The sequence below is a fragment of the Vombatus ursinus genome, unplaced genomic scaffold (genome assembly GCF_900497805.2).
Source record: "Vombatus ursinus unplaced genomic scaffold, bare-nosed wombat genome assembly UNPS02014813.1, whole genome shotgun sequence".
NCBI lineage: Eukaryota > Metazoa > Chordata > Mammalia > Diprotodontia > Vombatidae > Vombatus > Vombatus ursinus.
This window is the reverse complement of record NW_020954591.1, coordinates 3,855,731-3,881,835: the sequence shown is the minus strand read 5'-3', so window position 1 is coordinate 3,881,835 and position 26,105 is coordinate 3,855,731. Positions and strand designations below refer to the sequence as shown.

The 26,105-nt window shown below is 35.7% G+C and overlaps 1 protein-coding gene across 5 annotated transcripts in view; it reads left to right on the top strand.

Moving 5' to 3' along the window:
• The window catches only part of NBEA (neurobeachin), a 769,899-nt gene that overhangs the window by 683,327 nt on the left and 60,467 nt on the right, over positions 1-26,105 (top strand). For all 5 annotated transcript variants that reach the window (XM_027877685.1, XM_027877686.1, XM_027877684.1 and 2 more), the window contains 2 exons: positions 11,296-11,415; positions 23,355-23,507. In XM_027877685.1, the coding sequence (XP_027733486.1) occupies positions 11,296-11,415; positions 23,355-23,507 (273 nt within the window). The remainder of the gene's footprint in view (positions 1-11,295; positions 11,416-23,354; positions 23,508-26,105) is intronic.

Here is a 26,105-nt window from a genome sequence, read left to right as displayed (position 1 = left end):
TGATAAAATCCTAACTCACACAGGAGCTCAATTTTCTGTACTAATTGAAGTTTTAAAATCTGATAGGTTTTGTTGTTGTTGTTATTGTTGTTGCCTTAGTTTGATTTTTGTGGGTGGGATTGGAAGGAGATGAAAGGGTGTTACTGTATTTAAAAAAAAAAGTATTTTAATTCAGTAGTAAAATGTATCTAATACTATTGTAGAGACAGTCAAAACATAAAAAGGACTCAGATTGAATATCCGGTCTGTGGATTATACAGCTCTGTTGCTTCTTCCTTCTCATCTTGCTCTCTGAGTCTATTCATTATTCATCAGTGGCTCACCAAGAGTTGTACCAGAGGCACAAATTCATTTTAGATACCATTAATAGCTAAATTGTAGTCAAAGTGAAGTTTTTGTGTTATTTTTGGATGTCACTTAGCATTGTTCTTTTAGAGATCCTTCAGCTATTTCAGTGACATTGACTTCAATAGTCAAAAGTGGACTGTATGTTAAAAAATATTTATCTTCTGCTGTCACATTCATTTCCAATGCAAAGAGACAGAGAGAAGTAATTAGGTATTATGGAACCAATCAGTGTAATCTGGAGTCTAAGATTCTTATCCTAGTAGAGTAGGAAGACCATATATAGATATATGTATCTACACACACACACACACACACACACACACACACACCATTCCCAGTTCTCTTGAAGGTTCTGCTTATTTTGTCCTAAGACTAATTCCATTAAAATTGAAAACTCTGTGTTTTGCCTTCCATAGATGCCAGTTACTTGCCAGCCAGTTTTTTCTTTCCTATTCAGAAAGAACTTTTGAAACTGATCAGTTTATACATCCTCTGACTCAACCTTCTAGACCATTTCATTAAATTATGTTAATCTGTGTGATAGACATTAAAATGCACATATGTCTAAAGGAGGAGATCTGTTTTCCATTCTTAGTGCCCCATTTTTTTTGCATTTTTTTATATGTAAGTGGTGGAGTTTTCTCATTCCTCTAAAAAAGTACAAGTGTTTATTACAGTCTCGTTTTTGTATGTGTATATGGAACATTACATAGGTACGAGAAACATTAACATTCCAAGACAGCAAACACATTGGGGACCCATTGAAGTAGGGGTAATAACAAGCATTTTGAGGATACAGAGCAGGGACAGAGAGTTCTTTTAAATTTTTGTATCTCTAGTGCCTAGCCTAATGCTTTTATTAAGTAGGCACTCAGTAACTACTTGATGGACTAGATTAAATGTATTTCATTATAAGTAGCATAGTCTTTGTTATTTTTAAGTATGTATCCTCAAAAAGCCATGCCATAATGACAACTCTCTAGTCTTCTTTCTTAGTGTAAACCAAGAGGCTATTTAACATTTAGGTCAGGAGAAGGACAAAAAGTCATTAAGGTTTAGTGATTATATCATTTAAATTTCTTTATTAAAAACTGTCATCCTAAGTAAAAAAAAAAAAACACAAAATGGATAACTGTGCTACTTAAGGGTTGAGATTACAGACTCAAAATCAGTGTCAGAAATATATACCATAAAAAGCTGCATGGAGATAAATTGCTCGAGTTGGTAAATTTGCTTTCTTTGATGAAAAAAATCAAAATGACAATATCTCTGTAGTTATCAAAGGGGAAAACTAACTTCAAGTTTGATATTTATTATATATTACATTGACCTAAGATAGTCGAATGTTATTCCACAATATTCTGCCACTTAACCATACTGCTACAAGTAAATTTATTTCTAAGAACTCTCTTTTCTCTTACATTAATTTTTTGTGTGAACCACCAAAGTGGTATCCATAGAAAAACAAAAACTCCATGTATTTGCTTTTCCTTTCCCATAAATGCCAAGTTTACCAGTATATGTCTAGCTGTGCATAAGTAGATCTAGGAATTGTACAGATACTTTATTTTCTACTTCACTGCATTTTCTTGGAATTTTTCTATGATAGAGAGCAAGCCTCTGAATCAGGAAAACCTGGATTCAAATCCTACTTCTGACACCTTGCTTTTGTGACTATAGGCAAATCAAAGTAAATTTTCAGTACCCCTGTGTAATTTCTAAGATGCTAAGTTACAGAAAGTTACTGATATGCAGTAATGGAAGGACTTTACTCTCTGGGTCTTCTCTATACCAATAAAGTTAAAAAAAAAATTACGAGCCATTCTTTTCTTTCCTATTCAGAAAGAACTTTTGAAACTGATTAGTTTGTACATCTCTGACTCAACCTTCTAGACCATTTCATTAAATTATGTTAATCTGTATAATAAGCATTGAAATGCACATATGTCTAAAGGAGGTATCCATTTTCCATTCTTAGTGCTTCATTGTTTTGCATTTTTTTTAATATTTAATCAGTAGAGTTTTCTCATTACTGTAGAAAAGTTCTGGTGTTTACAATAGTCTCTTTTTTGTTTGTGTATAATAAAACAACACCAAAAAAAATCTAACATGAGGAAAACAAAGAAAAATTAGAAGTTCAAGTTACTTCCTTGCCCTATTAATCAAAATAGAAAGTGTCTCATTTAAAAAAAACTTTTGTGTCCTAATTATAATGTCTCAAAAATTCTCTCAGACTTTAGGACATGTTTTCTAAAAAGTTTGTGTAACTTCTTATTTAGAATTAACTAGAGGCAGAATTTTTTATTTTTCTCATGTTTAAAACTGAAGGCTAAGATTTTTAATGAAAGCAAGTTAAATATATATACATGTGTGTGTATATATATATATATGTGGCATTTTTGTAGTAACAGCTTTTAGCCAATTAATTTAAAAGTTCTTTGAAGTATACAAAACATTTAAAATATGTACATATAAAACAATGAACAAAATCCTATCCTAAACACCTAGCCTTACCTTATGATAAAGAAGTATACAATAAAGCACCATCTGAAATATTATTTTCCTTTTTATTATACTAGCCAATATCATTTGAGATGCTTACTAACTTTGTTTTTATTGGAAATTCACTCTCTGAAGTATCCTATAACTTTTTTTAAAAAGTTGTATTGATAACATCTGTTTTTATACTATAGCCATTTCCTGATATTTTATCCTACCCACTCACCCCCATTGAATCCTCCCTTGTAACAAAGAAAAACACTTAATCAAAACCAACTGACACAGTGACCACAGAAGTGTATGCAAAATTCAGCACCAGTATTTCCCTCCTCCCCCCACCTCTCTACAGAGCAGAATTGGGAGGTTTGAGTCTTCTGGAATCAGTTTTGCCTTTAATCTGAGTTCAGCTGCCCTTCAATACTTTCATCCTCATTATTGGGGTCATTGTCTATATTGCTCTCCTGGTTCTACTTTCTTCATCCTGCATGAGTTTATACAAGTCTTCTCATGTTTCTCTAAATTTCTCATATTCATCATTTCTTACAACACAATATGATTGCATTACATTCATACTTAACAAACAACTTTTCCCCCATTGATAGGAACTCAGTTTTTGACTACTATATAAGTGGCTACTTGTTTATGATAAATATATCCCTTACCAATTTAAACCTGTAAGGAGATATGTAAACACATATGTACTGGGTGTATTTATTTAGCTGTAATTATAATAGCTAGAATATATGTAACACTTTAATAAGATTTGCTAAAGTGCTTTGCAAATATCCCATTTGATCTTCTGGAGCATTAACCTGGGAGAAAGGTCCTTTTATTATCTCCATTTTACAGAAAAGAAAACTGAGGGAGAAAGGTTAAACAACTTAACCAGGTATCTGAGGCTGGATTTTAATTCAGGTCTTCTTGGACCCCTGGTTCAATATTCTCACGTCACCTGGTGCCTACCTCACTAGCTGATGGTTAAATGCAGTATAAAGCCTTCTCTCATTTTTAATTCATTTAATAAATGGAATGATAAGCCATAAGTCCAGAGGACTAGAAATGAAACACACCAACTATCTCCTGCCAGAGAGGTGATGGACTTAAAATTCAGTGTGAAAATTTGTTTTGCTGCACTACACATATCTGTTAGGGTCTTGGTTTTCTTTCTTTTTTTTTTAATTGCGTTAACTAGTAGATATAGTGATAGGGAAAGATAATAAATGCTTTTAAAAATAAGTGATTTTTAAAAAAATTATCTCTTTAACAGCTGTGTCTATCCTACATAGAGGGAGAAACAGGAAGCAGGAAGACCAATAGACCAGCCAATAGTCAACAAGTCAAATCAAGTCATCAAGCATTTATTAAGCACGTTGTTTCTTGGTTCTCCTCCTACCTATCTGACTACACTGCACCTTCTCTATCTCCTTTGCTGGATCCTCTTCTGTATAAGACCCACTAACTGTAGGTGTCCCTTGAGGTTCTATCCTGGATTCTCTTCTCCCTCTGTACTATTTTACTTGGTGATATCATCTGTGCCAGTGATTACATATCTACCTTTCCTGCTCCAACCTCTCTACTGACCTCCAGTCTTACATCTCCGACTGCTTTTCAGACATCTCAAACTAAATGTCCAGTAGACATCTTAAACTCAATATATCCAAAAGAGAACTCATTATTTTTTCCCCAACCCCCCCCTTCCCTTTTACAGTAGAGGGCTACACCACCCTCCCAGTTCCTCAAGCTCACAACATAAGAGTCATCTTGGATTCCTCACTATCTTTCAACACACCCTCCTTCCCCACCCTGGACGTATCCAAGGTATTGCCAAGCCCTGTCAATTTTCATCTTAGTAATATCTCTCAAGTGTGCGACCTTCTCTCCTCTGACACTGTCACCACTCTAGAGAAGGCCCTCATCACTTCATACCTGGATTATTGCAATAGCCTGCTGGTGGGTCTGCCTGCTTCAAGTCTTTCCCATTCCAATCCATCCTCCATTCAGACACTAAAGTGTTCCAAAATACAGGTCCAGTTATATCCCCCTCCCCCACTCAGTAAACTCCAGTGGTTCCCCATTTGCCTCCAAGATGAAATGCAAAGTCCTCTGCTTAGCTGTCAGAGTCTTTTATAACCTAGCCCCCTCCTGTCTTTCTAGTCTTCTTGTACCTTGCTCCCTGCCACATGCTCTTTGATCAAGTAGCATTGACCTCCTGGCTGTTTCCATGAGGAGGATGCTCTCTGCTCAGGGCATTTTTTTCTGTCTGTCTCCCGTACCTGGAGTGCTCTCCTTCGTCATCTCTGCTTAGTGACATCTCTGGCTTCCTTTAAATGCCAACTAAAACCCTATCTTCTATAGGATGCCTTTCCCAACCCCTCTTAATTCTAGGGCCTTCCTTCTCTTAATTATTTCCTATGTATCTTCTATGTAGATTGTTTGTATACATTTGCTTGTTGTTTTTCCCTTTATATTGTGAGCTCTTTAAGGGCTGGGGCTGTGTCAAGTCCATACCAGGCTCTTAATAAATATTTATTGATTGCTTTGTTTCTATTTGTAAGTACTGGCCTTAGGACTGTGGATACAAGAAAAAGTAAAAATACAGGCCCTGCCCTCACATTCTAATGGGAGAGACAACATGCAAACAAGTACATATAAGATATAAAATATGTAAGGTATAAATAGGACCCTATCTCAGAGGGAAAGCACAGGGAGTTGGGAGGTGGTTTGAAAGGGAGGAATGACAGGGGACTGGGAGAGGTATTTTACAAAAGGTAAGATTAGAGCTGAATCTTGAAGAAAGCCAGAAAAGCTAGGACACAGAGGTGAAAATGAATATTCCAGGTATAGGGGATAGCCAGTGAAAAGGTATGGAGTTGGGAGTGTCTTGGTAAGGAACTACAATGAAGACTGTATAGCTGGATTTTAGAGCATATGGAGGGGGTAATAAAGTGTAAGAAAAATGAAAACATCAGACTGAGGCTAGATTGTGAAGGATGATAAAAGTCCAACGAAAGGATTTTATATTTGATCCTATCCAGTAGGCTATTTCAGTAGTACAAGCTTGAGGTGATGCTGGCCTCTACCAGTATGGTGGCAGTGTCAGATATTGTGAAGACAGAAATGATAAGATTTGAACAGAATTCACATGCTAGATGAGTACAAGTGAGGAATCAAACATAACACTGCAGTTATGAACCTGAGTGACTGGAAAGAATGATGATACCCTTGACAAAGAGGGCAGGGTTTGGAGTAAAGACAATGAGTTTGATTTTGGACATATGGAGTTTGAGATGTCTGTGGAACAGTTCATGTTCTATTGGACAGTTCAAGATGTCCAATAAACAGTTGGAGATGTGAAACTGGAGGTCAGCAAAGAAATTATGACTGGATAAGTAAATTTAAGAATCATCAGTTTAGAGATAATAATTGAATCCGTGGCAGCTGATGAAATCACCAGCAAAGTAGTATAGAGGGAAAAGAGAAGAGGGCCTAGGACAGAGCCTTAGGGGACATCCATAATTAGCAGACATGACCTGGATAAAGATCTATCAAAGGAAACTGAGAAGGAATAGTCAGAGAGTTAGAAAGAGAACTAGTTAAGATTGGTGCCTTGAAGAACTAAGGAGAAGGAAGTGTTGTTATGAATAATAATAGCAGCTAACATTTACCATTATTATTTCATTTGATCCTCACAACAACCCTGGGAGGTAGGTGCTATTATTATCCCCATTTTACAGATGAGGAAATTGTGGCAGACAAAAATGAAATGACTTGCTCCACGTAGCTAGAAGTGTCTGAAGTCACATTTGAACTCAGGTCTTCCTGACTTGAGACATGCAGTTCTATCTGCTGTGCCATCTAGCTGCAGAGAAGAGGGTGATCTATGGAAGTGGTATCAAACTCAAATGTAAACAGGGGCTACTAACAATAACAGTAATAGTAATGATAATAGCTAATATTTATATAGCACTTAATATGTGTCAGGCACTGTGCTAAACGTTTTACAATTATTATTTCATTTGATTCTCACAACAACCCTGGGATGTAGTTGCTGATATTATCTCCATTTTACAGATGAGAAAACTGAAGGAAACAGGTTAAGTGAAGTCATTTAAGCCCAGGGTCACACAGCTAGTAAGTATCTGAGCCTCTTCCAGCTCTTCCAGACTCCAAATCCAGCATTCTTCAGTGCTCTACCTAGCTGCCTCTGTAAAGTAGAAAGTTGGTCCTGGAATCAGGAAGACCTGGGTTCAAGTCGCACCTCTGAAAAATAATAGCTGTGGGACTCTGAGCAAATCATGGTGACCTCTGAATGGCTCCAGAAATGCTCTAAAAACTTTCGGTTGCAGAACAATTCAGATCTGTTTTAAATCATACATAGGGATCCTGGCAAGCCACATTTTGACTTAGAAAACCACATATTATTAATATCATCTATGTTCTATAGTATTTATATTTATTTCATTAATGTTTCTCAGTTACAGTTGAATTTGTTTTGGGCTGCTTGGGAGTGTTGCAGCCAGCAGCAGATGTTAGACAACTTTGATCTAGTGTTAGTGACATCAGGAAGGTCAAGAAGGAGGATTTCTGAGAAATGACTTAGCAGTTAAGAGAGATTGCTAACTTTGGAGAGAGCAATTTCAGTCAAATGATGAAGTCAGAAACCAAATTATAGGAAGTTAAGAAGAGGGTGAGAGGAACAGAAATGGAGGCAAAAACTGTCGCAGCCTTCCCAAGAAGTTTAGTCACTAAGGGAAGGAGAGATACAGGACAATAAACTAATGGATCAGGTAAGAGGTTTTTTGTTTGTTTTTTAAGAAGAGGAAAAATATAATGGATTAGGATCACCTGTGCATGTGCAGATGTTTGCTTTAGCAAGGAGAATGGCTACCTCTTCATCTGAGGCAGAAGTGAAGGAAATAGCAGGGGAAGACATATTAGTGAAACCCAAAATTAGTAAAAACTCTGACAGTATAAGTTGTAGATAAAAAGGAACATGGGGTAGTCAGTAAGGAAAGGGCTTAAGGTGCTGATAGCCTGCATTTTATACTACTATGCTTTTAGAATGTCTGTATGGCATGTGGGAAAGAAGGTGAAAAGTAGATAATTCAAATCCTGACTCTGCCTGCCGTCTGACTCCTCATGACCCCATGTATCCCATAGTATGCCAGGACCTTCTATCCTCCACTATCTCTGGAAGTCAGTCCAAGTTCATGTTAGTTGTTTCCATGGTACTATCTGTCCATCTCATCTTCTGCCATCCCCTTTTCCTTTTACCTTCAATCTTTCCCAGCATTAGGGTCCGACTCTACCAGGTACTAGCAGCATACCCTTCAGAAAGTCTCTTAAATCCCTCTGAACCTGTTTCCTTATCTATAAAATAAGAAGATTGAACTCAGTGATATCTGAGCTCCCTGTCATTGTTGAATTATGATGATCCTAAGAAGCATTCCTTGCACAAATGAACCTCACAAGGTTTTAGGTACGTAGTAGCACTCAATAAAGGTGGTTTTTAATCCACTCTGCTGTCCAATTCCATTCCATGGGAGAGTTCATCCCATTCACATTCACAGCTATGATTACTGACTGTGTATTTCCTCTCATCCTATTTTCCCTCCTGTTTATCTTTCTCTCTTTTCACCCTTTCCCTCCTCATCAGTGTTTTTCTTCTGACCACTGCCTCCCCAAGTTTGTCCTCCCTTCTGTCAGTCTCCCTCCACACACACACACACACACACACACACACACACTTCTTAGTCTCTTCCCTTCCTATTTCCCTATGGCGTAAGATAGATTTCTGTACCCAACTGATTGTGTATGTTACTCCTGCTTTAAGTCACCCCCTCCATCTTCCCCTCCATTGTAATAGGCCTTTTGCACATGAGATAATTTACCTTGTTCTGCTTCTCCCTTCCTTCTGTTCCCAATGCAATATATACTCCTTCTAATTGCAATAATAGTGATATAGTTTTATAAGTATCATCTTCCTGTGTAGGGATGCAAATATTTTAGCCTTATTGAATCTTTTAGGTTTTCTCTTTCCTTTTTACCTTTTTACACTTCTCTTGAAACTTGTATTTGAAAATCAAAATTTTTGTTCAGCTCTGGTCTTTTCATCAGGAAAGCTTGAAAGTCCTCTATTTCATTGTATGACCTTTTTTCCCCCTGAAGCATTATACTCAGTTTCGTTGGGTAGGTGATTCTTGGTTGTAATCCTAACTTTTTTGTGTTTTGGAATATCATATTCCATGATCTCCAATCTTTAATGTAGAAGCTGCTAAATCTGTGTATTCCTGGTTGTAGTTCCACAATATTTGAATTGTTTCTTTCTAGCTGCTCACAATATTTTCATCTTGTCCTGGGATTTCTGGAATTTGGCTATAATATTCAAGGGAGTTTTTGTTTGGGGATCTCTATCAGGAAGTAATCAGTGGATTCTTTTGATGTCTATTTTACCCTTTGTTTCTAGAGTATCAGGACAGTTTTCTTTGATAATTTCTTCAAGTATGATGTCCAGGTTATTTTTTTGTTCATGGCTTGCAGATAGTCCAATAATTCTTAAATTATCTCTCCTGGATCTGTTTTCCAGGTCTGTTGTTTTTCCAATGAGATATTTCACATCTTTTTTTTTTCATTTTTTTGATTTTGTTTTATTGTTTCTTGATGTCTCATGGAGCCATTAACATCCACTTGTCCAATTCTGATTTTTAAGGAGTTATTGTCTTCGGTTAGTTTTTTTACCTCTTTTTCAATATATTTGGCCAGTTCTTCTTTTTAAAGGGTTGTTCTCAGTAAATTTTTGTACAACTTTTCCCATTTTTTGTGCTTCCTTTATGAAGCTGTTGACTCTTTTTTCATGATTCTCTTACATCATTCTCATTTCTTTTCCCAATTTTTCTCCCACCTCTCTTATTTGATTTTTAAAATCCTTTTTGAGCTCTTCACCCTGTTTTCATTTGTTCTGCCACTGCATAATTTGTTTTAAGCACTATTTTATAGTTGTTTGTAGGTGAATTCAAGAGAGTTCAAGTGATTTCCTACATATTCCATCTTGGCTCCAGCACTAAATAAAGGTGTTGAATAAATTGATATAATCACTTTTATATACAACTGTAATATTTGGCTTTAATCCTTTAGATTGTAAGCTCTTTGAGGGCTTCTCCGTGTTTACTAGATTGGATTGGTTCAATCATTTATTTATTCAGCAAACATTTATCAATCACCACCTAAGTACAAATGTGTTAGGTACTGTTGACTGATCAGAAATAAAATTCCATGTAGACAAGAATATTAAAATTCTATTAACTAAACCCACAAAGAGAAGCTTTTTGAATGCAACTATAGAATTTCTAATTTGTTCATGGATGTTTCTCCTATTCACATTGACTTCAGAGTCAGAACCATATAATAATGTAATAGGGAAATAGGTGGTGTGGAGAGTGTACTGTACCACCACAGTTGTAGAAACACTGGCAATTTGTTTGACTGAACCTATTTGGGAATAAGATACAGCAAAATCACCAAGAATTTCATTCCTTAACTACATTTAAGTATTCACAAAACTGCCAACAAAGCAAACATAAGGGGAAGAAAAGATCCAAAAAAGCATTCTCTCAACTTAATTTTAATTCGTTTTCTTCAATGTTTTCTTTTTGCCTTTTATATTCTTAACATCACTATCAATTCCCAATAAAACTCTCCCTTTTGTAACAAAGTATAGTAAAGCAAAACAAACCAAAACATTGATTTTGTTTAACAATGTGTGTTTTGTTGCACTCTCATACCTCTCTATGTAGAGGAGGAAGATATGTTTTAGTATCAGTTCTTTGTGGTCAAGACTGTTCATTGCATTGAATCAAATTCTGATGTCTGTTAAGGTTGTTTTCATTTACATTATTATTGTCTTCAATGATAACTTCAGTGAAGTGGCTGTATCTCACATCATTTACAGAATAAATTTCTTGGTAACGTCATCATTATCCAGTCATAAATGCATATTTTGGATGGGTAGCCAATGAAGTCCCAGGCACACTCATCTTATTTTTTTTCTGTTTCTCTTTCATAATATTTCTCTATCCTTCACAGCACTGTGAAATATATGGTTCGATAACTCACTCCAAAATCTCAAGAAAAATTACACTGTTAAAGGGGAGAAAGCAAATGGATTGACAGTTAAATAACTAAGGAAAAAATTATTAAGGCTTTATCCAACCTAGGATGGTTTCTTCTTGGTAGCAAAAAAATTGAGCTGAGGTAAACAAGTAGATAAACTAATTTTAAAAGGTTGTGACCTGCATCAGTAGAGGGAATCCTAAAACTAATGAAATCACAGAAATTTCCAGGTACCATAGTAATACAAGGTGGTTATCACTACAACTTGGAAAGATTCTCATCATCTACTTAGATGGTGTATGGTAATTAATATTGTGTGTGTGTTTTTTTTTAATTTAGGAACCTTTCACAACGTTCTTTCTTAATGCAAATGATGGAAAATTTGACCATCCAGATCGAACCTTCTCATCAGTTGCAAGATCTTGGAGAACAAGCCAAAGAGATACATCAGATGTAAAGGTAAGCTTTAGGGAAGTTAGGGACTACAGGATATTTTTTTCCTGCATTGCAGGTACTGAAACCTAAATTGTGTGCTTTCAATTTTGATATTTCTTTATTTTTTCAAATGAGAATAAGGAAAAACTTACATTTCATTCTCAGCACATTACCATAATTTTTAAAGAATATACTATACATCTAAGCTTCTGAAAATAATCTTATATACAACAGAAAATGATTAAAGGTTCTTTTTTTATTCTGTGGTTAAGGTGTTTTGTTCTTTAAAAAAATCCAATCTAATTTAGATCAGATAATCAGGAGATGGAGAAAAGCCCAATAAATTGCTCTTTCCTGCTGTTAATTCAATATTTGGTCTATTCCATAAAACACAGCAGGAATTGGATTTGACCTTAAAGTGTCATATTGTTATAGCTTGCCCAGTCCTGGGTTTTCATAGCCTGGGGCAATTAATAAAGCATTAATGACAAGACCCATTTAAAATGTAGGCTTTTCTGTACGGCTTTAGCTTTTACTTGACTGTGCCTGGGGATATTATGCAACAATACGCATTAGATTAAACCAACAAACACACAATATACAGAAACAGCCGAAAGCAGAGTAATTGTACAGTCCTTATTACTTAACTGTTGTTAAATACAAAGGTTTATTGTACAGTTACATGGGATCTTGTAAAAAAAAATCTTTCAGGATTCTGAACAATAAAATCTTTTCCTTATTCTCATGGTTCTTATTTTCCCTGGCAATAAGGCTACATTGATCAGATTTGTCCACAAGTTTAGGTGTGCCTAATTTTAAGGCAAATTTATTTCATTACGGTCTTATTATGGAATATAAAAAACTTGATGTTATAAAACCTTTTAAGGTCTGACTTAAACCAACGAAACATAGTAAAGTCAAAGTTGCCTTTTACTTCCTTTATTTGTGGATACTCTGCAGAACACCTCAGAAAGACAACTGCTCTGCTCCTTAGGTATAAGAGGATTTTATAAAGATAGAACAGCAATCTTGACTTTTTTTCTCAAGGAAAAAACATCATAATCCTATATCTAAGGATGAGGCATGTAGATTTTATTCCTATCAGTGGGCATTTTCTGAAGTATTAATGTATAAACAATGCACAAGCATGATTAGGAAAGATAAGAAAACCTAAAGTATCTCCCAAATTTTTGAAACTCTGAAAGCTTATGTTTTTCTTCCAGCAGTGTAATCTTCCACTGAAAGTTGACCTGAAGATTTAAAGGATCTTTTTTTCTCTTGAAGTTTAACCTTTTTTTGTGCCATGGATTCCTTTGTCTGGTGAAGCCTATGGACCCCTTCTCAGAATAATATTTTTAAATTCATGAAATAAAGTACATAGAATTACAAAGGGAACTAAGTATACTGAAATACAGCTATCAAAATATTTTTAAAAACATGTTCTCTAGGTTAAAAAACCTTCGCCCCATGGCATATGACAATAACCATATCCTTTATTTGAATGGCTTTCCCTCCTCCACTCTACCCCGCCCCTACCATGAACTCGCTAGTCGGGGTGAACACTCGCAACACTTTCAGCCACACTATGGAAATGACTTGAGACTTGTGAAGTGGAAAATTCCAGAAGATATAAATTAAAGACTGATACTTTGACTGAGTATCTCTGTATAAGTGTGTAACACTTTTCTCAAGGGCTTCTGACGTCAAGCTCAGTACCCTTTTCTGCCATCCCATCTAAGAACTGATTTCCTACCCTAGTTCTGAGAAATCCAAAAACCTATTGAGACAAACAGCCCAGAAATAAGATTTACAACAAATGTATTCTGTTGTGCTAAAATATGTTTTATGGATTGTAGGCTTTTTGAAGGCAGGAACTGTCTATTGTCTCATTTTGAATCTGTAGTGCTCAACAAAGTGCCTGGCACATAGTAGGTGCTTAATAAATGTTTATTGATTGACTGACATTACAGTGTGTAAACAATTAAAATTAAAAGCAAATCTGAAAGAGTTTTTGGAAAATAGCTCCACGTTTTTGCAAAAAAAATTATAAAGGTGAAATAGTAAAATTATTTTTGTTGAACTTCAATTGTATTATTAAAATTTTTATTTTGGTTGGGCAAAAAGACAACTTGGATTATAAGTGGACATGATTTTACTGATTCTTCAATCCTGTCTTAGGAAAAGTGGCTTGCAAATTAAGTTATCAACAAGCATTTATTCAGTGCCTACTATGTGCTAGATACAATGGTAGGCACTGGGGATACAAAGAAAGAAAATGAACAGTCCCTGCCATACACAGAGCTAGAGGAAATAATGTATATACATGTAAGAATGTACAGAATAAGAGGATTCAAAATACAGAGAGGCACCAAGGAGCCCTTGGTTTAATCAGGAAAGGCCTCGTGTAGTAGATGGCATTTGAAGTGAGTTTTGAAGGAAATCTAAGAGGTGGAGGTGAAGAGGGAGTATATGGTCAGGTATAGGGGACAGCATGGGGAAAAGCATGGAAACACAAGAATGGAATTCATGTGTGAAGAAGCAGCAGGATAGATTGGCTCTGTTGTAGTGTGAGTAGAAAGGCAGGATAGAATCAGATTGTAAGTGGCTTTAAATACCAAACATAGTACTTGTATTTGTTATAAGGGTAGTTAGGAGTCCCTAGAATTTACTGATCAGGGGAATCTGTGCTTAGGAATGTCACTTGGTTATGGAGAACAGATTGGTGCAGGGAGAGACTTGAGGGGAGACTAATTAGGAAGCTACCCCAGTAGTCTAGTTAAGAAGTCATGAGGATGTGAACTGGGTTAGTTGCTCTGTAAGTGCAAAAAAGGTTGTTAAAGCCAATTTATTTTATTTATACAACTAAAATCTGACTAAAGAATTGATACATCTTTCAGTGTTTCCCTATCTTTACCAATTTCCTGCTTAGGTTAAGATCCCTGTACTGTCTCGACAGAATTGATGAACAGGCTAGCTATTTATCCAGTAGCTTCACCCAGATGTTTTATACCAGAATTAACACTGAGTCACAGCTCAAAACTAACATTTTGAAAACTGTTTTTTATTTTACAGGGGGATTATAATGAAGAATCCCAATCTAATTCTGGTGAAATAGAAATAATGTTAATCTGTCCCATTATACTGAAATAGGCATAGCAAGGATAAAACAAGGATTTTTATAAAGGAGGTGGGATATGTATTAGGGGCACCTTATAAATGGTCTAAATTCTTATCCTATTTCTCTGATTAAACAATAGTATATTTCATTTCATGAATAGTAGAAATTGTTAATAATGTATAATGGATATTATAATAAATATTAATTGTTCTTAAAATTAATAGCAATAATAGTTTAACCAGACATTTCATTCTCTTTTAGAAACATAGAAATATAGACTAGTAGAGCTGGCAAGGGTGTTTGCATTTGAAATTCTGGTTTTTAACTCAGCACATATTCAATTCAGCATTGTATGTGATAATAAGGTTTACTATTGTGCTGTAAGAAATGATAAAGGGAATGGTTTCAGAGAAACCTGGGGAGACTTATATGAACTGACACCAAGGGAAGTGAACAGAACCAAGGGAACAATTTATATAATAACAATAAGGTAAAGCAGCTTTAAGACTTAGAAACCCTGATCGGCATAATGATCAACCACAATTCCAAAGGATTAATGATGAAACATGCTACCCACCTCCTGACTGGTGATTCGTAGTACAGTCTCATGTACTCACATACACATCAAAATATAGACAATGTATATTAAATATATATGCACACATACATATACATACTTACACACATATATATAGTTATATACACTCTACATATATTTATATTTCAGACATGGTAAATGCAGAAATTTGCCCTGCTTGTTTATACATGTTTTTAATAATTTTTTCCAAACTTAAATTGGGGGGAGAGGACAGCTTTGCTGATTGAAAAAAAAAAGAAATTTTATTAAAAAAAATTAAAATATAGACCTTTATGTACAAAACTTTAGAAGATATTACTTGTACATGTTGCATTTAACTGTCACAGTGAACATATTTGAATACTCCAGTTTTCTTTGTGTTATTTTTATATAAAAGTATTTTCAGAACTAAGATACAAATCATAGAGCAATAACATAGAGTCTGTGCCCCACACTGCTGAAGCTTATGAAAATGACTGAATTCATTCAAACATAATTCAAAATCAATTCCTAGTCAATTGACAGCATAGTTTTCAAAATAACTAGATGTATTACTAAACTGAAATTTTAATTTTTCTGAACTTCTTTGTGTATATAAACACACACTACATTAATACTAACTTGTTTATGTCTTAGTCTTTATTAAGCACACATAGTAAACAAGAATTCCTTTACTTGTTTTCACTAACATACTGAAATACATTTTCTTGGATCATTTACAAATGAAAGCATTCATTCCCTGTCTTGATTTGAACTCGATCAATAGAGCATATGTTTTTATTAGCTTGGTAATACACAAGGGAAAACTGGTATAAAATAGATAGTTTTATTGTATCTTTATTAATGTCAGTCTTCTCCTGTGGTAATGAGTAGAAGTTGGGTAAAGGATATGTTTTAATAAAGTGACCTTTCCAGATACAAGTTTTCCAGAAATAGCCTTAGTTTGACCAGTTAGCTTTCAAACATTTACTCCTCCCTCTTCTAGGACAGTTTTTGACAGCATTGAAATCCAAATAACTTATAACTTGCACTAATATATCCTAATGCCTCACAAACTTATTATGCTACTTTTTCAATAGCTGTATAGATGTCAGAAGAGGTAGCAGTGACAAAATGTCATTAAGGTGACATAGTATAAATTCATACAGTTAATGGAGGTGCTCACTACTGGCTCATTGACCCATAATGAGGCTTTTGCAGAATTAATGGATGCCCTGGGATTAATCTTTTGGAAAAGAGAAAGAAAAAAAGATGGCAGCTTTAAAGCTTTCCAGTGAGTTATATTAGAAAAGTGAAAACGTCTGAAATGGATTTGATTTCACTGAAAGACCATAACATGGTGTAGTCCCTTAGCAAAACATATTAAACCGAAATGTCAGATTTGATGTAAAAGGTATACAATTATGATAGTGTTAGTAGTGGTCTTCTATCACTCTAAGACATACTTTTAAGTCCAATTTCTCAGAAGCTTGAACTTGTCATAAGCTTATAAATTAGAAAATGTGTTTGAGGATGTTTTCTTATATGTAGACAGAAGGCATATAATATTATTAACGGTACCTTGGGGTTTTAGTATAGCTATTAAAATAAACTAGGAATCACATTCACAGACACAAAATGTCTGTTATAATACTCATTTTTTTCATTTCTCTAACAACATTTGGGTTTTAGCATTTTTTATTTAAGAAATTTTAAGCTACGTGAAATCCTTTGAAAATTATATTTCTCTTGAAAAATGGAAATCTAACCTGTTTTACTGAGTGGGTGCATGAAAAGAAATGGAAGAGATTACTAGTGTGAAAAATATCAAAGAACATTGGAGTATAATAGATTGAGGAAAATATTAAAGTTCAATAGAATTTTTAATTTATATAGCACTTCAATTTAAAATACTTGTTAACATTAAATAGCATGACAATATAATAAATAATATAATAAAATAATGATATCTAGAATAAAATTTAGATTTTTGTGAAGGAAATATAGTGACTAAGCCTGTTGCCCCAAACATTATCTCAAAACAACCATCAGTTCTATCAAATAGGAAGTTCAATGAAAAATTCAGTTTCTAATCTGTTGTTTGTCTTGGGGGGCAGTGGCCCAGGTGTATAGAACCAGCTTGAACCCAATTGATTGTTAGATGTTTACTTGGAGAATTTACACCTCAGAAATCAGCAAACACTGTACATTAGGGCTTAATTTATTACTTTGTTGATATCCTAGACTTAAGAAAATGATGTTAATAATGCAAATTAAACTTAAAAGTGTGTTGGGGGCACATTTTATTTTTTTTTTCTCCTCGGAGAGCCTCTTATTAAACACTTACCAGCACATCTGAAGATGCGTGTTGAGGCAGACCTTTCATTTGATCGGGTCTCCACACTAAAGTAGACCAACAACTCTATAATTTATATAGTCTTAGAAAATTACTTGGGACACAGAGATTGTAACTTGATTATAATATATTTTAAAGTTAGGATCTGAACCCAAATCAACCTGCTTCCAAAGCTAACCTTCTATCCCCTTCACTGCCTCTTTATGTTTTATCATATAGAAAAATGACGTTGTTAGATGGAATTTTAAATTTTTCAACTGATTTTGTAGAAATGGCCAGAGTATATTCAAGTTCCAAGAAAGTTATAAATCTCTTTAGTCATAAACTTAATATGTACATACTTTAAAATGTCAAATCACAATCTGTGCTGTGATTTGTATAAGGATTACAACCTCTTCATGTCTTAGTTAAAGGTTTCATGAATCCACCTGGCAAAGGTAAATAAATACATTACCTATCAACCAAACTTCTGGTGATGAGTTTGTCTATATTTATCTTGGCTGGTTCTTGGATCACAGACACACAATCTATTGCCAGGGCTATACTTGAATGAAGTCTTTCTAGGTCAGTAGCTGCCAAAATTATAATGACATATGATATTTTAAGAATCTAGGATCAGTTCCATACTACAATGAGGCATCCAAGTAAGATCTTAGTAGAGTTAAATGAGCAATTTCTATTACATATTGTTATAAACATTGTTGTCAAATAAATTATAAAATGGTATAACTAATTTGCTGGTTTTTTCAACTTCTAAAACTTTTCCTTTTTTTCTTGTATATAACTGCGTATTTAGTGATCATAAATACATTCTTTAGGTTATAAGATCATAATAAGGCTTTTTAATTTCGGGGTAGTAAGGAAGGGATAGAGCTTTAACTATATTCATTTATTAGTAATTTATTTTAAAGTTTGGCTTATCAGTGTATGTAGTGGTGCTAAATTATTTGACACCGTCTCTGATGTACATAAATCTAAGTCATTCTTAAATGGTAACTTTTGTTCAGTGAAAACATTTTCATGTTTAGCACAGATTTCTCTGCAGCATTACTGAAATGTTATTAATTGTTGTCCTGGAGACTTTAATATGTCAGAGATTTCCCCTCCTATTCTCCTTTCGGGCCTCAGTAAGAGATAAAAGTGCTTTGTTAACCTTAACATGTTAAATGGATAAAAACTGTTATTATTACTGCCTGCTAGATTACAGAATCATGGATATAGAGTTGGAGGAGGCCCTAAAAATCATCTAATCAAAATCCCTCTTTTTGCAGATAAGCCCAAGGCTTAGAGGTAGTAAATGAGTTGCCCAATATCACTGCTATTTCCAACATACTATATACTGCCTACTCTTTTCACTTTACATAAGTGGTATTCACTGAGATGTGTCTGGAAATATTTTTAAGGGATCAGAACTCTGTAAATTATAACGGAAAATAGAGTATGAATATCCTTATGTAGTTCTAAGTTCTGATTCCTTTACGTGACTATCTTTATATTGAACAAATCAGTTGTTCAGCAAACATTTATTAATCACCTACTATATGCCAGGCACTATGCTGAGTATTGGCAATACAAAGAAAAGCAGAAAGAAGACAGTCTCTGCTGTCACGGAGTTCACATTGTAATGGGGGAGACAACATGAAACAACTGTATACAAACAGTATATAATTTGGGAAGCACCTGTATTTATAGAACAAAAAGGGGAAAATGAACTAGCAAATGAACAGAAGTGTTCAGACTGTTAAGAAAGGAACCAGGAGATAGCAACATCATGGAGGTCAGAGAAGAGGGTAGGAAGAAGGAAATGAGTGGTCAGTAGCATCATACCAGCAGAAAAATTAAGAATGACAACCATTAGGAGTTAGCAATTAAGAAATCATTGTTGACCTTTAGCAAAGCAGTTTCAGTGAAGTAGTGGGAAAACCTACCTCCATCAGTTGACCTCTATATGCAAATGACACTAAACTCTATAGACCCGAATTTCATAATCTATATATCTAGACGTGAGTTATGGCCCTATATTTCTGGTTGCCTGCTGCACATCTCCACATAAATATACTAAAACCTAAAACATAATATATCAAAAAGATCCTCTGCCAGTCCAGCAGTACATCCCCAATATGACATCCTGTACGTCCTCATTCAGTCCCTGAACTAGTACACCTAACTGTGTTATACCCCTCTTGTCAGGTCCTTGGGCCCCTGCTGTACCTGCTCTACATTATTGCTGCGTCACTTTAGAATGTCAAGAGAAATAGTCAGCACCATGTCTTCCCCCAGGATTGTCTCCATTCTGTTCTCCCTCCCCCTTGCCGCCTTCTGCCTTTCCAAGTTCCACCTCCTTGCAAGGATTAGAGAGTCAGGGATTAAGGGTCATTAGGTACACTATAAGGTTAGAGGGCATACTGAGTGGGGGAGGGGGGAGAGTTGCAGTACAGGTTTTACTGTACTTTCTAGTGGTTTAAATCAAAGTCACTATTACATCATGAAAATGAAGGCCAGTATGTGCCATAAATGGATAAAAGGTCTTCCTGAATCCCGGGTGACTTCCTCTCTTGATTTTTCTCTCCCTCAGGAGTAGCCACCCCAGCAGCAATCTGGAAGTCTCTCCACAAGGGCTCTTCCCTACAGTTTCCCAAGTACCAGAATGACTAGTTATGGCTAGTTTGCGGCATATTACCAGTAAAGAATTATACAGGAAAAGCAATGAAAAAGAGACAGAGAGGTATATGATTGGTAGAGAAGGTACCTTAGTCATGTAGGGACTATGCAGAATAACTAAGAGACATCCTATATGCTCTATTGGCATCTTTGCAATGTCAAAAGATCCCGTTCTCACTTTTCCCTACAAATCTGATCATCTGCCTAGCCTTCCATATCTTTCTAGTCACTTTTACTCAACATCTTAGAATCATATTGATTTTTCCTTCTTCCTCATCTCCTATATCCTGACAGTTGTTAAGCTCTGTTGATTCTACCATGGAGGTATTTCTTGCATCCATGTGAAATTCATTTATCCTTTCATTGATTCAGTAAACATTTATTAAGCTTTTATTATGTGAGATACACTGTGCTAAGTACTGTGTGAATTACAAAGATAAATACAATATGATCCCTATCCTTAAGGAGTTGCTTATCCAATAGTATAAGCATGAGAGATGTGCAAATAGTGATAATAAACATTAGAATATAATAAGCGAATACAAGAAGTACCAATAAAGTAGTATGAAGGAGAGATCACCGTAGACTGTAGAGACAAAGAAATCATCATGAAAATGGGAGCATTTGAGATAAGTGGGTGTTAAAAGATGAATTCCATTAAGGTAGAAATGGATTGATGTAGGCAAGGAGCCAAAATGCTATCAGGCCTTCTTTTAGAGACATAAAACTATTTAGTTCAACAAATTGTCTTTACTATACTTCTGGACTTTCTACAATAATAAAAAGTGCCTGCCTTCTTTCTATTATTTCTATTGAAACCCAGAGCTTTGAGTGCTTAACACGTCAGCCTGCTCCCTCTTCCTTACCAATAAGATTACAGAGCAGTCTTTGCAGATGGAGTGGGGAGGTGCAGACATTACTATACCAGCTAATGGCTTTAACAAAAGTCACTATTACATCATGAAGGTGAAGGCCAGTATGTGCAACAGGTGGAACTCCTAAGGTCTTCCTGAACCCCCGGTGAGTTCCTCTCTTGCTCTGTCCTCCCCCAGCAATAGCCTGAAAGTCTTTTCCCAGGGACTCTTCCCCACAATTTCTAAAGTACCAGAATGGCTACTTAGATCTCTGATAGTTTGTGACATATTACCAACAAAGAATTATAAAAGAAAAGCCAGTGAGTGCTTTAGGCATTTGTTTGTCAGCTTACTCTAATATCTTAACTAACACTTTTACATGACTTGATTCTGCTAGTCCTATTCTAGGATCAGGTTTAAAAAAATCCGGACATTCTAAAGTGTTGGGGCAAATCTCATAAGACCAAATTTAATAGAGTTAAATTTAAAGTGCTGTACTTGGTTTCAAAAAATCAGAAGAGGGAGCTCTTAATAAACTGCCTCCGTTTTTTCAATGAAGCATGAGGCAAGGTCCTGGGCTGAGAGGATTAAGAGAGAGTCCCATGGGAGACTTGAGGAAAAGCAAGACTGCCTAGAACAGCTACTGTCAAGAGTGGGATAGCAAATTGATTGGGGAGGTATAAAAAGATTACCTGCCGGCAGTGAGGGCCCAGTTGAGATTGTATAACAGAAATGTGTAATAAAGTGTAGTATAAATCTGAACTAATTTACAAAAAGGTCAAGATAGGGAGAAGAGGAGAACAACAGCCAGTCCAACAAGTAACAGAAGGAGAGCTTGGAAGCGGGCGATGGGAAGCAAGGAGTATTATAACCTCTACCTGGACCGGTGATTCCGGGGGAGAGTGAGTGAAAGTGTGAACAGTGCCAGAGAGAGCAGCCAGGGAGGCTGTGGAGCCAGGTTTCAGTAAGTTCCACAGAGTAAAAAGTGTGGAAAAGGAAAAGATTTAAGATGAAAGCAAGTTTAGTGTCTGTGGAGCAGGTTCTCCAGAGAGCACAGTAGAATACCCTTAGAGTGTGACATTTGGGGGTTGGGTTGAGGAGTATGAGAGTAAGAGAGGGGACAGTGGGAGATGAAGAATGGAATTTACATATAGCTAACTAGGGATTCAAGATCACTGGACTAAGGAGGGTATGAGCAGGTGAGAGTTTGTTAATCACTGCTGAATGTGCTCAGAAGGGTTATTAATATCATTAGGGCTTTGGCCTCAGTGTGATGTCTCCTTGGGGTGTTGGGCAACTTAGGTAAGGAGACCAGTGGGAGAGCTACAATAGAATAACATTTCTGTCCAATCCCTGCAGGCTGACTAGGCCAGGACATTGAAGGAGGGAGTATAAGGAATAAGAAAATAGATATTTGACAAAAGAGATGTGCATTGAGACTTGCATTTCAAATTTTGATTCTAGGCCAGCTGCTTAAACAAGACAACCATAGATGGAGAAATTTATGATTTTAAAATCACTACATATCTATTTCACTTTTTCTTCAAAGTGACATAAATTGCACATTAGGCATCACACATTTACGATCACTTTATTGCAGACATGAATCCAAGCATAGCAGGTATTCTTTCCTTGCTGTTATATTAAGTACTCACCATTCCAGTCACATGTATTAAATATTTTGAACTATTTATTATATTGACAATTTGCTTTTCATAGTATCCAATAGTGAATATTTTAAAAAAAAACTGTTAGTTGGGCTTTTCCTTTGCCAAATTCAAAGAGTAAATTATGAATTCCATTTTTAAAAGTCCATTGTAATTTAAGTATATTATGATTGGTAATGCAGCTGAAAAAACAAAAATAAAAAGTAACAGGAATTTGTATTTTAAATTCTATGCATAGTTTTCTTTTCCTTGATGCAGTATTGAATAATAATTTGGAGAACTTTGTTAAATTGTGTGAAATTTGATTTCTTAAAGTGAATGTCTTAGATTTAGTACTACTAGCTCACATTTGTATATTACTTCACAGTTTACAAAATATTTTAGATATGTTTTCATTAATCAAAAAGCTTTCTGCTGTTAGAAAAATATTCCCTTCCTTGATGCTAATATGGCCTGTTTTTTAATTAGTATGCTCTCTTTAATACATATGTTTTGGAAACATTATTGAGAAAAGATGAACTTCTGGAATAATACATGTTGTAAAATGAATGTTCAAACCATAGTACAAAAAAATTTAATCATATCATCCTTGAATATCTTATCCAAAGGGGGAAAAATAGAGGGAGGGATTGTGTTGTATAATACAAATACACACACACAGTTATACATACACATGATATAGAAAATGTTCAATAATGTTTCAGTTGTTTTATGCAGTAAATGTAATATGCTCTACTTTTATCACTGACAGGAATTAATTCCAGAGTTTTACTACCTACCTGAAATGTTTGTCAACAGTAATGGATATAATTTGGGAGTCAGAGATGATGAGGTTGTTGTAAATGATGTTGACCTTCCCCCATGGGCAAAGAAACCTGAAGACTTTGTACGGATCAACAGAATGGTAAGAGAGATTTTGGCTTCTACTTGAGCTGTTATGTTGATGTTAAATAATTAATATATATTTTTAACAATTTTTTTTTGTTTTAACAAATAAGGATTTCATATATGTGAAAATATCTATAGAAAAGATTTAAAATATAAGAAGGGAACAAGGGTTTTACAAGTTTGTCTGTTGACAGTTCTACTGTACAATGGAAATTCGTTCTCAGTGCATGTTATTTCCCTGCATTCTACATTTCCAACCTCTCTCCTTCACAAATTCTACAGACCAGTCAGGCTAAACTTACCATACTTCACCCCCAGCATCTTATCTTTCTCCTCTCTCTGTGCCTTTTCTTTATACAAGCTGTCCCTCATTCCTGGAATGTATTATCCTCCCGTTACCTTTCATCTGAACTACTTACTGCACCTTCTCATTGGTTTCCCTGCTCCCCATTTCAGTCTGTTTTCCACTCAGCTGCCAAAATGATATTCTTCAAGTTCAAGTCTGACCATGTCACCTCCCTCCCTCAGTTAACTATAGTGATTCCCTGTTACTTTCAAAATCAAACAGAAAATCCTGTGTTTGGACTTAAAACTTTCATCACCTGGCCTCTTCCTACGTTTCGAGTGTTCTTACTCTTTATTCCCCTCCATGCCCAGAATGATTCCACTACAGTGACACTCCTCCTTCTGCTCTATTTGTACTGGCTGTCTGTCCCCCGAGCCTGGAATGCTGTTCCTCATCACCTCCAATTCCTTCTTTCCCTGACTTCCCTTAATACTCATTTTAAATCCCATCATCTGCAGGCCTTTCCACTTTTGTATAGTTCTGATTATTAGAAAGATTTTCCATACATCAAGATTAAATTTGCCCTTTTGCAATTTCTACCCAGTGTTCCCAGTCCTGCCCTCTGAGGCCACTTCCCAGATTAAAGTTCTAACTCCTCTTCCACAAGGACAGAAGTTCTTAACTTTTTGTGTGTCATAGTCCCCTTTGGCAGTCTGGCAAAACCTATGGACATCTCAGAATAAGATTTTTAGTACACAAAATACATAGGATAACAAAGGAAACCAATTATATCAAAAAAATAATCATCAAAATATTTTTAAAACAAGTTCATGCACCCCAGATTACCAAATCTTGTACATGGAACCCCTTCAAATATTTGAAGACAGCTATCATATCTAACTCTCTAGACTCCTTACAATTAAATATCCATCCCTAATGCCTTCAGCCAATCCTGATAATGGTATAAATTCAGGCTCTTCACTACCCTGCCTTTTTTGCCTTTTTTCTAGAGATTCTTATGCTTATCAATGTCCTTCCTAATATGTGGCAGCCTAAACCATGCATAATATTCCAGATGTGGCCTAACTAGTGCAGGGTACAGAATAATTGTGATCTCCTATTCCTGGAATCTGATCCTCTCTTAATGCACCTCAGGACCACACTGGCCTGTTGAAGTAAAGCCACTTACTTGCAGCCTTTGGAATGAGAGCTCCTTATGTGTGAGGAACTTGTGATGAGATTTGATCAATTTCTCCCATAGTTTCTTCATTTGGTCACAAATTAATGGATTATGTGGTAACACAAGCATCCTAACTAGTGAGAAGAGGAAATCCACAAAACCTATGAATCCAAAAGAGAGCTATAGAATGTAATGGATATGCTTTATAACCATTTAGGAGAGTGGGATGCTAACCCTCCCCCCCCAAATCTGTGTCCAGATTTGGCATGATGTGGCAGACACCCATATTGGGTTGTTGTGGCAGCTCCCAAGATGGCTTCTCTTTCATTTTTTATTGAGGAAAGGTCATGTCCCTGACGTGTTTAAGAGATGATCCTTCCTTTTTGAGGTTTCAAGATGGTGATTAGTGAAGAGCAGTGACTTCTTTTCAGATACACACTTTGGGATCTTTGGGGGCTGTAATTGACTTAGGGAAATAAGAATATTAAACTGCAGTGTTTCCTGATTTACCCAAGGTTAGTCAACAAGAGAGATATCGAAGCTCTTAAGATGCTAGATGCTTACTATAGGACCATCTGAATACAGGTGAACATTTCTCTATAATGTTATCATTGGGCAAAAGAGACACTTCAGGCAGCTTTAAGTGTGGAGGCAAAGGGCAAGAAACAATTAATACTTAAGGATACGTGCCATGTTGTTTTTGTTGTTTAGTCATTCACTTGTGTCCAACACTTCAAACCAGGAGTGGGGAACTCGTAGCCTCAAGGCTGTGTGTCACCCTCTAGGTCCTCAAGTGTGGCCCTTTGACTGAATCCAAACTTCACAGAAAAAATACCCTTAATAAAAGGATTTGGTCTGTAATACTTGGACTCAGTCAAGAGGCTGCACCCAAGGACCTAGAAGGCCACAAGTTTCCCACTCCTGCATGGACCATAGCACGCCAGCCCGTTCTGTCCTCTACTATGTCTCAAAGTCTGTCCAGCTTCAGATTGTTTCCATGTTTCTGTTTATCCATCTCATCCTCTGCTGTCCCCTTTTCCTTTTTCCTTCAGTTCTTGCCAACATTAGAGTCTTTTCCAGTGAGTCCTATCTTCTCATTATGTGGTCAAAGTATTTAAGCTTCAGCTTCAGTATTTGAGTTAATTTCT